We start from the raw sequence: 17,071 nt of genomic DNA, 5'->3' as shown, positions 1-17,071 counted from the left end.
GTCTGCATTTGCTGAGAAAGATGATGTCTGTTTGTACCTGTGCTAGTTTCTTCACAAGGCTGATGGGACTTCCATTCTGCATGGCTAAATGTGGTGCCTTCCATGGAGATAGATGAAGACTGCCAAGGAAGAGCTCCTAGAGCCTTGAGCCAGATTTTAAGCCGGTGTGTTTGGAAGGAAGTCCTCAAGAGTACGGTGGGGCTTACAGGCAAGTACATATGAAAGGGATGGGGCTGGTAGTGTTAAAAATAGTGCACAATGTTTTATTTATCCTCACAAGAAGCCCACGGTTGTAAATCCCGCTGAATTCTCCCGTCCCACATCACAAATTAGCAGTTTTTTCTCAGGATGCCCTTGGTTGCATCGTCCCTCCTCACCAAGACTAGAGCTTTTCTGGCTTAGAACTAACTGTGATCTGTCTTGATCTGTACTCGGCATTTTAACAAACTGTGGTTTGTTTCTCGCCTATGAGCCACAGTTTGTTCTACATGGCCATCTATTCTGGGATTGTCATGATTTGTTTGTGCTGTTGCTACAGTGAGTCCAGGAGGATACCATGGCCATAACTGTTGCATTCCAGTGTCTTCCATGTTGTCCTCCTGTCTCTTTTTTTCAGACCTCATTTCTGAAGATTCAGCCTCCCTTCTTTTAAATGCAGCTGCAGCACCAGGCATCCACACCTGAACTGGTAAAGTTTTTATTGAGGTATTCAAAGACACAGGCAATGAAATGTCTTAAAGCTTCCAGTTCTCCAATTACTTCCTCACTCAGGGGGAGAGGATCCTAAGAGTTCCTTTACCGACTTAAAATTTGGACAGGCTTCTTGCTCGATAATTGTTGAATATTTATGGCCATTGTTTCTGTATATTGTTTATTTCTTGGATATTGTTCTTGTTCACTCTAATATATTACTCCAGAATTTGAGCAGTGTCTGTAAACAGTTACACAAAACAGAGCTCTCAGACAGTTTATTTAGCTGGAAAGTGTTTCACAGCTGACTAAAGAATTTAAAGGAATCATTCTCACTAACTGGCTCAAAAATCAAGACGAATAGCCAGTTCACACAGTGTTCTTACTATCGTTTGTGCAGTTCTCAGAAGCTAAGCAGGGTCAGCCATGGTTAGTACTTAATGGGAGACCACCACACAAGTACAAGGTTGCTGCACAGAGGCAGGCGATGGCAATCCACCTCTGAACATCTCCTGCCTTGAAAGTCCTATGGGGCTGCCATAAGATGCAACTTGATGGCACTTCCCACCACCATTGTCAGATCGGATGTGGTCATGTGGACCATGAATGCAGAAAAGGAATCCTTCAGCAGTGTGAAAAGATCATTTTATGAAATCGATCTGGGATTCTAAACTACAAGGAAATCCAGGTTTATCCATAGTCTTTTTTAGTCACCTGAAAGCAGCCAGTGTGATTCAGTCATTGAGATAGCAGCATGTGGTATACAAGGATAATTTCCCCCACAGAAATCAAAACAGTGGACTCTAGTGGCATCTAAAACATGACCTCCAGTGCTAAACCTAAGCGACACCATTGGTTTCTTTGCAGCACAGCCCACACCCTCCATTATCTGACTGGCACCCACGATCACTCACCAGTGCAGGTAACTCTTCTATATTGGGCAAAGGGATCTCATAGTGATCGGGGAATATGACAAGTTTGGCTTCATCCTCGTATTCGTAATCGTCGTTGTTTAAATCGCCGTTGGATTCGAGATCTGCAAGGAGGTAGAAAAAGCACAGAAGACTGAGAACTGAGAGGTGATGAGAAAAAATTCAGATACCTGGTTGTCCAGACAACAGCCTTGAATTTTAAGTCTGGCATCTGCATGGACAAAAGCCACGTGGGATGGGAGCTGAACTACGGAGAACTGGATGAGAGTAAGTGAAAAAGTTAGCTGGATACAATCAATGTTCCCTCTAAGCTGTGGATTTTTGTGAGCAAAAATTCTACTCTGTGAGCTACTGGCAGTTGTGAGCGAGCAATTTGGCTGCTGCATAAATTAGTTTGCTCTGGAGCCATCCTTCCTGAGCGAAGACAAACATGTGTGAGCCGGAGGCTAAAAAACTGTGAGCTAGCTCACACTAACTCAGCTTAGAGGGAACAGTGGATACAATCCTGTGTTGCTTTGGGTTGCAGTGCAGCGGTGCAGCAGTTAGTGCAACAGACTGGGATTTGGGGGAGACAGGTTCGAATCTCCACTCTGCCATGAAAGCTCACTAGGTGACCTTCGGCCCAGTCGCACACTCTCGGCCTAGCCTACCTCACAGCGTTGTTGTGAGGATAAAATGGAGAATGTCGCTAACCACTTCAAAACCCCATTGGGGCAAAAAGTGGGGTAGAAATGAAAGAATTTTTTTAATTTAAATCTCCTTCTACAATTTTGCAAAAGAGATGAGTCTGTAATTTGCTCAAGGCTACCTTTAGCTTTAGGGAAGAGGGCAATCTTTCTTTTCAAAAAAATCTGACAAATGGACGGATCAACGCCATTTTTAAAAGGTGACGTATTCAACAGTTCCAGTGCTAAGGAATACTCAGACTTGAGGAAAATGTTTCCCACTCTGTTCAACAGGAGACATTTGTATTGTCTCCGCTCACCCTACCTTACGGTGCTGCTGTGAGGATAAAATGGTGGATGGGAGAACTATATAGACAACCTGGAGCCTCTGGACAAAAGACAGGATTTAAGAAAAGCAACTAAGTAATAACTTTCTGAAATGCAGTTACTGAAAGCCACTGCTCACACTAAAGCTAGGAAAGAATTAATGGGGTTATGAAAACTCCAGAACAAGTGCCATTTTAGATACAATTTATTAGAAAATGAATCTCAAAGAGCAGCTGAAAACAAAACCTGAAATACCAGAGATAAATGTCAGTCATATTTAGTTTCCAAGACTGGAGAAATAAACATTATGGGTAATATGTGATGTTAAGAAAACCTGGAGCAAGCTTCAGAAAGCAGGGTGGTCTACAATTGGCCCTCTTGCCGTCCCCCCCCCCAAAAAAAAAGCTTTAAAAATTCTAGAACACTCATATTCAGGACTAGAGAAATACTATTGCCTTGTATTCCAGAAAACTAATGTGAGATTTCCAGGAATCTGAAACTTTCATACTGTTGCTAGTGCCAAAGAATTTCACATTGGCTCTTAAAACACTGATGCTGGCAACTCGTAATTAGAAATTTATTTCCAGGCCTACCCATGTTCTGGCTTTCATCAAATTCATCTCTTCATTACAGATCTTAAGTTTACCACCGTCCTCCAACACAACTACAAAACCCTTCAAGATTTCAATACTATTGCCTACAGAGGTGACCACTTTGTAGAGCAGTTATTAGCTCAGCGGCAGGGAAACTGGGTTGGATCCAACGATCTGTTTGTGGAATGTGCTGATCTTTCCCACATTCCCTTTTCAGCGGTCCTTTCTGACCTTGGGAAAGTATATTTCTAGGGTAGCAGACCTTAGTGGACTACCAGCCAGATGAGGCCACGGTGAAGAGAGGGAAGGAGACAAAAATACCCTTTCGGAATCTTTCATTAGTGCTCCTTTGCTTGCTCGAAGGATCCAACCCACTGTGACCAATTGCTGCATTCATTGTTAAAAGGATCTCAGGCAGTGTCTGTCCCATCAACCAAAGAAGCTTGTTTGGTGGGCACAAGAACCGAGGGCCTTTTCAGTGGCAGCCCCATGATTATTGAACAACATCCCCCTCAATTTTGGACTTCTAGGAGGCCACTGAGGACAATTTTATTTAGGACCACAATGGAGAAATGACGACTGAGGGGTGACATGATCGAGGTTTATAAGATTATGCATGGGATAGAGCAGGTAGAGAAAGAAGTCCTTTTCTCCCTTTCTCACAATACAAGAACTTGTGGGCACTCCGTGAAATTGCTGAGCAGTCGGGTTAGAACAGATAAAAGGAAGTACTTCTTCACCCAAAGAGTGATTAACATGTGGAATTCATTGCCACAGGAGGTGGTGGCGGCTACAAGCATAGACAGCTTCAAGGGGGAATTAGATAAACATATGGAGCAGAAGTCCATCAGTGGCTATTAGCCACAAGGTATAGATAGGAACTCTCAGTCTGGGGCAAGTGATGCTCTGTATTCTTGGTGTGGGAGGGGGGAACAGTGGGAGGGCTTCTAGTATCCAGGCCCCACTGGTGGACATCCTGGTATTTTTGGCCACTGTGTGACAATATTGGACTGGATGGGCCATTGGCCTGATCCAACATTGGCTTCTCTTGTTTTCTTATGTTAAGTTCTTATTTGATTGTATTTACTAGCAGTCCTGTAATGTCATTTTAAAATTTCATTTTTTTATGTATAAGCCACTCTGGGGAGAAAGGCAAGGTATAAATAAATAAATTAATTAAACAACCTAATTAAGACAGGGGTGGGGGTAGAACTTTGGGGCTGGAACGTCCAAGCTGAGTCGGGCAATACATTATTTTTCTATATTGTACGGGGGACAGACAGAAAAGAGAATCTGAAGAGTACCCGCTCCAAAAAGAAACAAACATAGAAAGCTGGCTTCTCTGGGGCATGTGAAATTGGACAGTCCTCCAGAAGTTACTGTACTCGTATGACACAGGAGCTATTTTGATAAGAGTGTTCTGTTTCCAGTGCTGGTGAGCTCTTCAAGGCGCTTACGCAGCACTGCAAAGATCCCCCCCTTCCCCCTTTAGCAGAGACTCCAGTCACTGTCAGGCAAACCGGCTTACGACGAAAAGAGCTAACACAAACAGCAGCAGCAGCAGCAGCAGGAGGGAGACCGTGTACTCCCCTTCTAAGGGACTGAAAGCCCTCTGGAGGTTCAATCACAATTGTGGTTAAAGCGGTGGGGTCATTAAAAGAGAGCAACCAGAGGTCAGGAAAAGTACAGTCAAAAGAAGGGAGTGACGACAAGCCTCGCTAAAAAGAAATTAATAGCAGTGCGCTAAGCAAACCAGGAGGACGGACAGAGAAGCTGTTATTTTGGGGCAAGCAGTCAGTAGGGTCTATTTCCTTCAGATGCCACCTGGTCAAGTTCAACGAGAGTCACTCCCACGAGGGATGACGGACCTGCGTCCTGCCACTGGCTGACTGAAAAGAGCAGCTGCCGCCGCTGCCGCCAAGCTGTTGGCGGACGGAGGGAGCGGCAAAGCTGACAGGCTGGCGGGGAAAGAAAAGAGAGGCCTACTTGACTCGACCTGCCCAGCTCAGATTTAGATGTGACCAACTGAAGGTGCTAATAATAGTGATCTAATTGGATCCGAAGCTGGGCGCCTGGAAAAGGAGATAAAAAGAAAGATGCGCTTGCACAAAAGACACGGACCAACTGGCCTCAGCATGGGAGGGGGACACACACGACAGCCGCTTCCCAAATCTCCCCTTATGCGCACCCCACCACAATTCTAAGGGAAACCCAAACATCTATGCTGCATGCGGAAGTTCCCAGGTTGGAACCTCAGAATCTCCAGAAAGAAGTGGGGGGAGGAGGGGGAGGAGGAGGAGGAGATTGGATTTATACCCTGCCCTTCACTACCCAAAGGTGTCTCAGAGCGGCTTACAAACTCCTTTCCCTTCCCCTCCCCCCAACAGACACCCTGTGAGCAGTGTTCCCTCTAAGCTTAGTCCGAGCTAGCTCACAGTTTTTCAGCCTCCAGCTCACAGATTTTTGTCTTAGCTCAGGAAGGATGGCTCCAAAGCAGACTAATTTATGCAGGAGCCACAATGCTTGCTCACAGCTTTAATGCTAGTAGCTCACAAAGTAGAATTTCTGCTCACAAGACTCCACAGCTTAGAGGGAACATTGCCTGTGAGGTAGGTGGGGCTGAGAGAGATGTGACAGAAACTGCTCTTTTTCAAGGACAGCTCTTATCAGAACTACGGCTTGCCCAAGGTCATCCAGCCAGGTGCGAGTGGAGGAGTGGGGAATCAAACCCGGTTCTCCCAGATTAGAGTCCACGCACTTAACCACTACACCAAACTGGCAGTGTTCCCTCTAAGCTGAGTTAGTGTGAGCTAGCTCGCAGCTTTTTAGCCTTCGGCTTTGATGTTTCAGTGTTTTTATCTCTCTCATTTGACACTGCTAAGAGAAATGCTGATAACAAAGAGGTTAAGGTGGGAGGGTTGGGTGTGACTCAGATCTTGTCCTCCTCATTGTGTAAATAACATGTCTAATGCAGTGTTCCCTCTAAGCTGAGTTAGTGTGAGCCAGCTCACAGTTTTTAGCCTTCGGCACACACATTTTTGTCTTAGCTCAGGAAGGAGGGCTCCCGAGCAAACTAATTTATGCAGCAGCCAGATCGCTTGCTCACAACTTTAATGCCAGTAGCTCACAAAGTAGAGTTTTTGCTCACAAGACTCCACAGCTTAGCGGGAGCACTGGTAGTAGGTGATGTGAAAAGCCTCTGCCTGAGACCCTGGAGAGCCACTGCCCGTCTTGAGTAGACCAAACTGGCCTCGACAGACCAATGGTCTGATTGAGTAGCTCTGTGGAGATGGGCCCATGTGCACGTGTCCCTGCCCCTACTTCCTCGTGATCGCTAAGCTGTCTGCATGGTGCAAAGACATGGAGGAAGTCTCTTTGCATATGCCTACTCCCCACAATTAGTGGCACATCATTTCTGAAAGCTGCTTCTCACGGGGAGGGAGTGCATGCCTGGACATTTCCTCTGCAACTTAGAACCAAGCAGATGACTGGGTGACAGTGCCGGGGTGTTGCTTGTGCGATAGTGCCCACTTTCTCTGTGTGTGTGTGTTCAGTTAACACAGGGGCAACTGCATAGGGCTAATATAAAGCAGCTTCACTTGTTCAACAATACAAGCTGGCACAGTGTGGTTAGCAAACATTAGAGCTGTTAGGTTCTCAGCTCAAAGTTCACCTCAGCTACATGCAAAGGACAAGCCCTCTACCCATCAGTCACCACTGGTGTTTTCCCCCCAATCCCAACGTATGGAGACCCCATAGGGTTTTCAAGGCAAGGGGTGCTTTGCCATTGCCTGGCTCTGTGTTGGGACCCCGGACTTCCCTGGTGCTCTCCTATCCAAATACTGACCAGGACTGGCCCTGCTTAGCTTCTGTAATCTGATGAGATCGGGTGAGCCTGACCACCAAAATTCCAGGGATTGGGCACCACATTTTAGGAAGGATGTTGACAAGCTCGAGCGTGTCCCGAAGAGGGCAACCAGGATGGTGAGAAGGTTTGAATCCAAGTCTTATAAGGAAAGGCTGAAAGAGAAGGCTTAGAGGGGACATGATTGCAGTCTTCAAGTATCTGAAGGGCTGTCATGCAGAAGATGGAGCAGATCTATTCTCTCTTGCTCCGGATTGCAAGACTACATCTAATGGGTGGAAACGAGAAGGGAGTCGTTACCGGCTAACTATCAGGAGAAACTTCCTAACTGTAAGAGTGGTTGAGCAGTGGAACAGACTGCCTCGGGAGGTGGTGGATGCTCCTTCGCTGGACGTTTCCAAGTGGAGGCTGGACGACCATCTTTCGGGTATGTTGTAGGGCTATCTTTCAGCTATGCTCCTGCAGAGTGCAGGGGGTCGGACTAGATGACCTGCAAGGTCCCTTCCAACTCTAACATTCTATGATTCTATGATACTATTTGTTTTCCTTCCACACTGCTTTGCTACTTTGAAAGTACCCAAGCTGGATACCACAAAGGACAACTAACAACAAGCAAAAATGTGACTGTGCCAAGAAACACTCCCAAAATGGTTAAGAAAGGTTTTTACAAAATAATTGGCAGTATGCTTCACAGAGTAAAAGCTCAAGCTACAAAGACAAAAGTAAACATGCACAGGCCTATGCATCAGTGCAGAAAACGTTCATCTAGCACATGAGGGACTTCACCTATCAGTCAAAAATTGATGTGATGAACTAATGTCCCTCAGGAGAGATTCCTGTGGGAGCACAACTACAAATTCATCACTCACTGTAGCTCAGCATGACACACCCTTTACAGTTGTTAATTAGTTCTACTTAACACGCTACACCTTCTTGGATTAGATTTTATGTTTATTCAACTATCCCCATCTTCTACAGTTAGGAGTGGTCCATGGTAAGGACGGCCACAAACCAGCTTACAAACTAAAGTTCGTCATGAATTTGGCCACTTCATGGTTCACGTAGCAATGTTCGCAAACTGAAGACTCGCCATGAACTTCCACAAATTTTGATGCAGTGTGTGGAGGTTTGTGGAAAAAAACCAGCTGGGTGCACGGCTTAGCTTTTGGTTTAAACCCCTGCTTTCTGCTCCCCATGAAAAGCCATGGGGAGCAGAAAGCAGGGGTTTAAACTTTAAATGGCTCACGAACCGATACAAACCAGCCCAGTTCATGACCTGGCATATCAGTTCGTGGTTCAGCCACAAATCATGAATCAAACTGCAAAAACATGGTTCATGCCAATCCCTAGTCCACACCCAATCCGTATGGACTGACTTCTTTTTGAATGGTTCTTTCAAACTGGCCTAAATTTATAACATCATCTCACAACCATTTGACTGTTGTTTATGACTCTTAAGTATAAATAACAGCTATGGAAGTACACGCCTTGCATCCAATTAAGTGAGGTCTGAGTCATGAAAGCTCATAGACTTTTAAGGTTACTATCAAGGTTATGTAATTTGTCTACTGTTTAATGTGTAATGATTCCCGATTTCTACAATTCAAATCCTATTCCATTATCTATTGCAGGGGTCCCTAATGTTGTGTCCGTGGGCATGATGGCATGCACTGACACCTTTCCTGCGGTCCCCCAAGTGTTTTTAGAAAATGAGTGGGGTCAGGTGGGGCTACTGGCCATTGCAGATTTGATTGGCTGTACAGATTTTTTAAAACATTGCACTGGCGGCAGCTGCCACAACACTGGAGACTGAGTCCTGCGAGGAAAGGCTAAGGGCCCTGGGAATGTTTAGTTTGGAGAAGAGGAGATTGATGGGGGACAGGATTGCTCTCTTTAAATACTTGAAAGGCTGTCATTTGGAAGAGGGCAAGGAGCTGTTCCAGTTGGCAGCAGAGGATAGGACCCGAAGCAACAGGTTTCAATTACACGCAGAAAGGTATCAGCTGGATATTAGGAAAAACTTTTTCACGGTCAGAGTGGTTGAAAGGTGGAATCAGCTGCCTATGGAGGTGGTTAGCTCCCCTTCACTGACAGCTTTCAAGAAGAGTCTGGACGAATATTTGTCAGAGATGCTCTAGGCTAGTCCTGCGTTGGGCAGGGGGTTGGACTAGATGGTCTGTATGGCCCCTTCCAACTCTATGATTCTATAACACGAGGATCTTCACAGAGTGACTGCAGCAGCCACTTTGGGCTTTTACCCACCACCCTGTGTCAGATTTCCAAAGGTGCCTACAGGCTCAAAAAGCTTGGGGATCCCAGTCTCTTGGATGTCCCATCCTGTTGATTATGCTGGTTTATTCTGTATAATTTGCCTTGAGTACCCGCAAGAAAGACATACTACAAATAATGTAAGAAATAAACAAATAAAGCACTTTATGATGGACTCCTGCATAACTTGTGCTGCAACAGAATAACAAGGCTACCATCCTGGAATTATTTCCCTCACGAGAAGGAGAAGGAGAAGGAGGAGGAGATTGGATTTATACCCCGTCCTTCACTCGGAGTCTCAGAGCGGTTTACAATCTCGTTTCCCTTCCCCTCCCCACAATAGACACCCTGTGAGGTAGGTGGGCCTCAGAGAGTGCTTTCAAGAACTGCTCTTTCAAAAACTCTGAGAGAACTTGTGACTGACCCAAGGTCACATCAGCAGCTGCACGTGGAGGAATGGGGAATAAAACCTGGTTCTCCCAGACTAGAGTCCGCACTCTTAACCACTACACCAAAGTCACACATTTAAACACCCCAAAATTACCCAAATAATTCATTTATATATCTGATTCTGAGCCTTGCTGTACAGTACAGATTTTTAAAAACCCATTACTACTATTCTCCGTGTAAGCAGAAAAATATAACTCTTTAAATTAATCAAAAAGAAAAAGTCCCTCCCAAAAGAGGACTATGAGGACAGACGATGTTCCAAAGGGGATGAAATCTTGAGAGTAGCTGAATGTCTGTTAAAGGCCTTGGGGGTGAGGGGTGGTTTCCAAGTCCCCCCCCCCCCAATCCCTCTGCTAATTATTATTTTTACTGGTATTCCTCACACAAGTAGAAATTTGAGAACACAGGAACTGCCTATCCAAATGGCCGGAATCTTGGGGTGTGTGTGGGGTGTAATTCTATTTGCAGCTCCAAGACCGGCTGGTCAAAGAAGCAAGCTTACGAGAGTGGTCATGAATAAAATATGTGCATGGGGACCATTATCTGCCTGCTTGGGAAAAAATAAGCTTGCACGGCAACTTAGGACTTTATGGCGTATCTTACCAGAATCTGCTACGTTGTTAACTATAGAAGATGGGGTTTTTTTTTTTTTTTTTTTAAGATCAGGGCTCTGAAGCATTATTTTGCTAGGAGGTACTCCTGCCCGTGTGGCTCCACAGTGAGCGATGACACACAGTTTACAGATTGTAGATTTACAGGTGGTAAATTATAATGAAGCAAAAGGGGGGGGATGGAAATCTAGGCAAAAGTGTTCCTAATGACATTTAATTATGCATGATTCTCACTGTCACCCCATGAAGGAAGAGATTACTATTCCCATTTCACAGATGGGAGAAGTATGGCTAGTTGATTTGCCTGTGGCTTCACAATTAATGCACGGCTGATCACCCCGCTGCACAGTACATTTTTCCTGGGGACATCTCTGACACCCGTGCCTCTCAGGTGGACATGGGTCTGATTTCATAGAATCATAGGGTTGGAAGGGACCTCCAAGGTCATCTAGTCCAATCGCCAGCACAGTGCAGGAAATTCACAAATACCTCCCCCACACACATCCTCAATGACCCTTGTTCCATGCCCAGAAGATGGCAAAAAAACCCTCCATGATTCCTGGCCAAACTGGCCTGGAGAAAAATTGCTTCCTGTCCCCAAAGTGGTGATCACCATTTCCTTGGGCGTGTAAGAAAGGGCCACAAGAACTAGACACTGATGCAACCCTTCCTGCCCTCCCTTCTCATGATCTGCCTAAGTACACAGAATCAGCATTGTTGTCAAATGGCCATCTAGCCTCTGTTTAAAAACCTCCAAAGAATTGGAGCCCACCACCTCCCGAGGAAGCCTGTTCCACTAAGGAACCGCTGTCAGGAAGGTCTTCCTAATGTTTAGCCAAAAACTCTTTTGATTTAATTTCAACCTGTTGGTTCTGGTCCAACCTTTCGGGGCAAAAGAAAACAACTCCACCCCCTCCTCTATACGACAGCCCTTCAAGTACTTGATTTGGATTAAAACGAACTGCACACAGGATAAAAAGGTAAAGGTAAAGGTTCCCTTGCTCGAAAGCCAGTCGAGTCTGACTCTAGGGTTGCGGTGCTCATCCCCGTTTCAAAGCTGAAGAGCCAGCGCTGTCCGAAGATGTTTCCGTGGTCACGTGGCCGGCATGACTAAACACCGAGGCCCGCGGTCTACTTGCAATTTCTTGCTTTCGAACTGCTAGGTTGGCAGGAGCTGGGGCCAGAGATGGGAGCTCACTCCATCATACGGCACCCAGGTCTCGAACTGCTGAACTACTGACCTTCCACAGCCTGCAGTTCAGCGTCTTTAGGTTCCCTTGCTCGAAAGCCAGTCGAGTCCGACTCTAGGGTTGCGGTGCTCATCCCCGTTTCAAAGCCGAAGAGCCAGCGCTGTCCGAAGACGTTTCCGTGGTCATGTGGCCGGCATGACTAAACACCAAGGCGCATGGAACGCTGTTACCTTCCCACCGAAGTGGTACCTATTTATCTACTTGCAATTTCTTGTTTTCAAACTGCTAGGTTGGCAGGAGCTGGAACTAGAGACGGGAGCTCACTCCATCATGCGGCACCCGGGTCTCAAACTGCTGAACTACTGAACTCCCACAGCCTGCAGTTCAGTGTCTTAACCACTTGAGCCACCGCAGCTCGCACACAGGATAAGGGGGCTTAAATTCCCCTCCACTGTTTTCTTGCTCTGAAATGACCCCTTGGAGGACCCTATTTTGCCACACGGGGGGGTGACACATAGGTTTCCCCAATGTGGCAAACAGTGCCCCCCCCCAAGAAATTTCAGATCAAGAAAACAAAGAAGGGGGAGGCTCAAGCATCTTCACATGATGCAGTGCAGTCCATCTGGGAAGCACAGGCTTCAAGTACACCTACAAAACCCCAAGGACTTCCCTTCCCCATCAAGTCACAGCTGAGTTACGGCAGCCACATATAGGGTTTTCAAGGCAAGAGAGGTTCAGAGGTGGTTTGCCATTGCCTGCCTCTGCATGGTGACCCTGGACTTCCCTGGTGGGGCTCCCATCTAAATACCACCCAAGTCTGACCCTGCTGATTTTCCAGTATATGATGAGATTGGGCTAGCCTGGGCTATCCAGGTCAGGGCCCCAAGGACACACCCAGGGAAAATGCAGTGTGTGGTTAGGTCTGGAGTTAGGACATAAGAACATAAGAACATAAGAGATGCCAATGTTGGATCAGGCCAAAGGCCCATCCAGTCCAACACTCTGTATCCCACAGTGGCCAGAAATACCAGGTGCCATCAGGGGTCCACCAGTGGGGCCAGGACATTAGAAGCCCTCCCACTGTTGACCCCCCCCAAGCACCAAGATGACAGAGCATCACTTGCCCCAGAGTCCCCCAAGCACCAAGAAGACAGAGCATCACTTGCCCCAGAGCCCCTATCTATACCTTGTGGCTAATAGCCACTGATGGACCTCTGCTCCATATGCCTATCTAATTCCCTTTTGAAGCCGTCCATGCTTGTGGCCGCCACCACTTCCTGTGGCGTTCTAATGTTTTCAGTGCAATCTTATTCAGAGTTATTCCAATCTAACACATGGAATTCACTGCCACAGGAGGTGGCGGCGGCTACAAGCATGGATGGCTTCCAAGAGGGAATTGGATAGACATATGGAGCAGAGGTCCATCAGTGGCTATTAGCCACAAGGTATAGACAGGAACTCTCAGTATGGGGCAAGGGATGCTCTGGATTCTTGGTGCTTGCGGGGGGGGGGAGGGGCAACAGCAATGCTCCCTCTAAACTGTGGAGTCTCGTGAGCAAAACTTCTACTTTGTCAGCTACTGGCATTAAAGTTGGGAGTGAGCAATTTAGCTACTGCATCACTTAGTTTGCTCGGGAGCCCTCCTTCCTGAGCTAAGGCAAAAATGTGTGAGCCAGAGGCTAAAAAACTGTTGCGCTAGCTCACGCTAACTCAGCTTAGAGGGAACACTGGGCAACAGTGGGAGGGCTTCTAGTGTCCTGGCCCCACTGGTGGACCTCCTGATGGCACCTGGTATTTTTGGCCACTGTGTGACAGAGTGTTGGACTGGATGGCCCACTGGCCTGATCCAAGATTAGCTTCTCTTATGTTCTTATGTTAACCCATTAACTTCAGTAACCTCGGGCTGGAGTAACTCTGCCTCAAGTTGCACTTTCACTATTAATATCCATTCTTGAGTGTCTGAACAGTGTTCAGTTATACATTTATTTTAAGTTGTGCATTTAAGAGAATACGTTTATTTTAAGAGAGTAACTGGCGTAACAGAGCAGCAGCAGAGGAAATGTATTTTTGTAAGAAATCAAATTCAATCACTCCACCATAGCCGAAAAAAGAAATCCTATCTTTCTTTCCGCCCTATCACTGTGACGGCTGCCGATCTGCATAATGCGATGATTTAAAGAAGTTTCTAATACAGATTTAATGTCCCTAATAGGTTTATAGCTCAAAAGAGCATTAAAAGCCGGGAATGTGACAAATGTTCAAACCCGACTGACAGAATTCATTTGTCAGTACCTTTCAATTCAGGATTAAGAACCACCAAATCTAATTTCATACTGCCTTCGGTGTTAGTTAATTCATTACTGTTATATACACGCTGTGGTATTAGCTGTGCGCTTTTGCTTTTTTGCAAAGAACATGGGAAAGCATAATATACCACAAACTGGTTTCTCCAACCAAGGACATCTAAGAACGTTGACTGGTGTCCAGCATAGAAGAAATTAACAGACAGGCAGTGTGGTGTAGTGGATAGAGTGTCAGATTACGATCTGGGAGAGGCATGTTCGAGTCCCCACTCATCCCATGGATGCTCACTGGTTGACCTTTGGCCAGTCACATGTCCTCAACCTAGCCTACCTCGCAGGGTTGCTGTGAAGGTAAAATGGAGGAGAGGAGAAAGATGTAAGCAGCTTTAGGTTCCTATTGGGGAGAAAGGCGGGGTATATATGAAATAAATCAATAAATCTCTCCTGGCTGACTGAACTAAATGGTCCTTACCATCACAGCATCTGGAAACATTTCAGGAAGCACTAAGGTGCATGCAAAAGACCATACTAGTTAATTCCAGATTAAATTCATATTTGGAAGGAGTTGGAAACGTGGTACCTTTCACACAATGTGCAATGTGCAAGGAGAAAACATGAAAAAGAAGCACCGACTACCAGTGCTCCCTCTAAGCTGAGTTACTGTGAGCTAGCTCACAGTTTTTTAGCCTCCGGCTCACACATTTTTGTCTTAGCTCAGGAAGGATGGTTCCAGAGCAAAGTAATTTATGCAGTAGCCAAATCGCTTGCTCACAACTTTAATGCCAGTAGCTCACAAAGTAGAATTTTTGCACACAAGACTCCACAGCTTAGAGGGAATATTGCACTAATCACAGATTCAGGACTCTAAAAAGTAGTTTTATCTCTGCCAGAGACCTTCCGTTTAACATTTCAAACTTTTTTCACCCTTTTCTGGAAGAGATATTTTTCAGGCCAGCTCAGTCAATCCCTGCACAGAAGGTTGCAAGAATGAATGAGCTGTGAGACCTACTGCTTCGGTCTGGTAATTCAACACCTTTCCCCACCATAGCAAGAGTTCAACTTGGCCCATTTGTATGGCTACAAAGAACACTGTTTTCACTTTGCCACTGCTGGAAGGAGCCTGGTGCTCCCAAATATCCCCTCCCCACAACTTACTCGACCAAGGAAAGGCAAAATGCCCTTTAAGAGAAAAATAGCCATGACTTGGGAAAGCAAGTGATAAAATTTGGAAGTCCCTGCACCAGGACAAAAGAAGCAGCAGTGCCTACTCTTCTGCCTTCATGCCTTGACACAAAGTGCTCTGATCACTGCCTCCTCTAATTACACTGCTAACATGTAACAGAGACTTGTAATTTCTGGTAATTTTGGAAGCTACGGGGGGACTTTCCCCCCCCTTCCTGGTTCTTTATTGGAAAAAAAATATGTGATTCCATGAAGCTACCTTACATCCAATCAGACAACTGGTCCATCAGGGTCAGTATTGGCTACTCAAGACTGGCAGAGGCTCTGAAGGGTTTCAAGTAGAGATCTTTCTCATCACCTCCTGCCTCATCTAAATTGAATGGAGATACCAGGGATTGAACCTGGGACCATCTTCATGCAAAGCAGAAACTATACCACTGAGCCACAGCCCCTCCTCTATACAAATTTACTGCTTTAAAAGCATAAAATGGATAATTACTAATACAGCATATAAAATGCCGTTATATGGCATATTCATGGGATTCTGAAGTATAAATGCCTTAGTGTTGTACATGCAGAGTTATGAATATACCCTACGTGCAAGAAACAGCTGCAAACTGCTGCACTTTCTGAAACAGTGTGCGTGCACACAGAAGCTTATACCTTGAATAAAACTTTGTTGGTGTTAAAGGTGGCATTGGACTCAAACTTTGTTCTACTTTAATCTCCTGTTACTGCATGTATCTTTGCTTTTGCTCAGGAAGTACGAAAAGATAAAAGGTGAAAATAGGAAACTTTTGCAGAAACAAAGGGAAGTGTGTTATTTGGACTGAAAGTCTATGCCAATCATCATAAATCTAGCAGCATACTTGGATATCATGTTAAACTTCATAATACTGAACACCGGGGTTTGCTAGCTTTCTGCTGGGGATAGGAGATCTCCTGCTGCTAGTTCCTGTTGCCCAGAGGCATTCAGGCAACTGATGAAAATGGAAAGATTATTATTATTGTTGTTGTTGTTGCTGCTGCTGCTGCTGCTGCTGTTGGGTGGTGGCATGGCATGAGGTCACTTCTGGGAGAAACCTGGAAGTGATGTCACGCGCCCTAAGAATCCACCGATTCCTAGAGAGGCATGACATCACTTCTGGGATTTCACTGGAAGTAATATCATCATCTGATGGTGCCCCATATTCAAGGGTTACCATCAATGTTCCCTCTAAGGTATGGAGTCCTGTGAGCAAAAATTCTACTTGGTGAGAGAAAAAGTTGTGAGCAGGTGATTTGGCTACTGCATAAATTGGTTTGCTCTGGAGCCATCCTTCCTGAGCTAAGACAAAAATGTGTGAGCCGAAGGCTAAAAAACTGTGAGCTGGCTCACACTAACTCAGCTTAGAGGGAACCCTGGTTACCATATTCTGAAAAGCAAAAAAGAAGACATATTTCCCAACTGACTACTTCAAACACGTGATCACTATGACAAATCTCATTATAAATACCCCTACTATTTAAACTGTGATGACTGCTACTAACTAGGAATATTTCTAACCTTCCAACCGAAAAAGAGAACATTTTCATCAGTTTTTTAAAAAGAGCCGAAAAGAGGACGGACACCAAAAAAGAGGATGTGTCCTCTAAAAAGAGAACATGTGGTAACCGTGCCATGTTCCCCTTTCCCCCTGCAGACTCCTGAACATTTCAGCAGTGTATTATCAGACACATAACAGCATATTAATTGTGGATGAAATTATTCACATTTAAACAACGAACATAGCTTAGAAAAAAAATGTGTGCATATCTACAGCATACCCAGGGATTATCATTACCTAATACTATAGATTATTTTACATTAAAATCATCGCTCTATACTTTTTGAGTGACAAACATCTTTTCTTAAAAAGCATTCCATTCCTTCCAAAAGAGAAAATATTTCACAGGTGTTTCTTTTCAGAACTCCCCCAAATGTCTAGCTGTTCCACTGGAAGAACTGAAATCATG

At 45.4% G+C, this 17,071-nt stretch overlaps 1 protein-coding gene across 1 annotated transcript in view; it reads right to left on the bottom strand.

The window, feature by feature from the left end:
• Nucleotides 1–17,071, bottom strand: part of USP13 (ubiquitin specific peptidase 13 (isopeptidase T-3)) — a 122,426-nt gene that overhangs the window by 60,352 nt on the left and 45,003 nt on the right. The window contains exon 4 of the mRNA XM_015423344.1: nt 1,605–1,726. Coding sequence (XP_015278830.1) covers nt 1,605–1,726 — 122 coding nt within the window. The remainder of the gene's footprint in view (nt 1–1,604; nt 1,727–17,071) is intronic.

Source organism: Gekko japonicus, unplaced genomic scaffold (genome assembly GCF_001447785.1).
Source record: "Gekko japonicus isolate JY-2015 unplaced genomic scaffold, Gekko_japonicus_V1.1 scaffold1556, whole genome shotgun sequence".
In the NCBI taxonomy this organism is placed as follows: Eukaryota; Metazoa; Chordata; class Lepidosauria; order Squamata; family Gekkonidae; genus Gekko; species Gekko japonicus.
The sequence above is the reverse complement of the archived record's forward strand: the minus strand, read 5'-3'. Positions and strand labels throughout refer to the sequence as shown.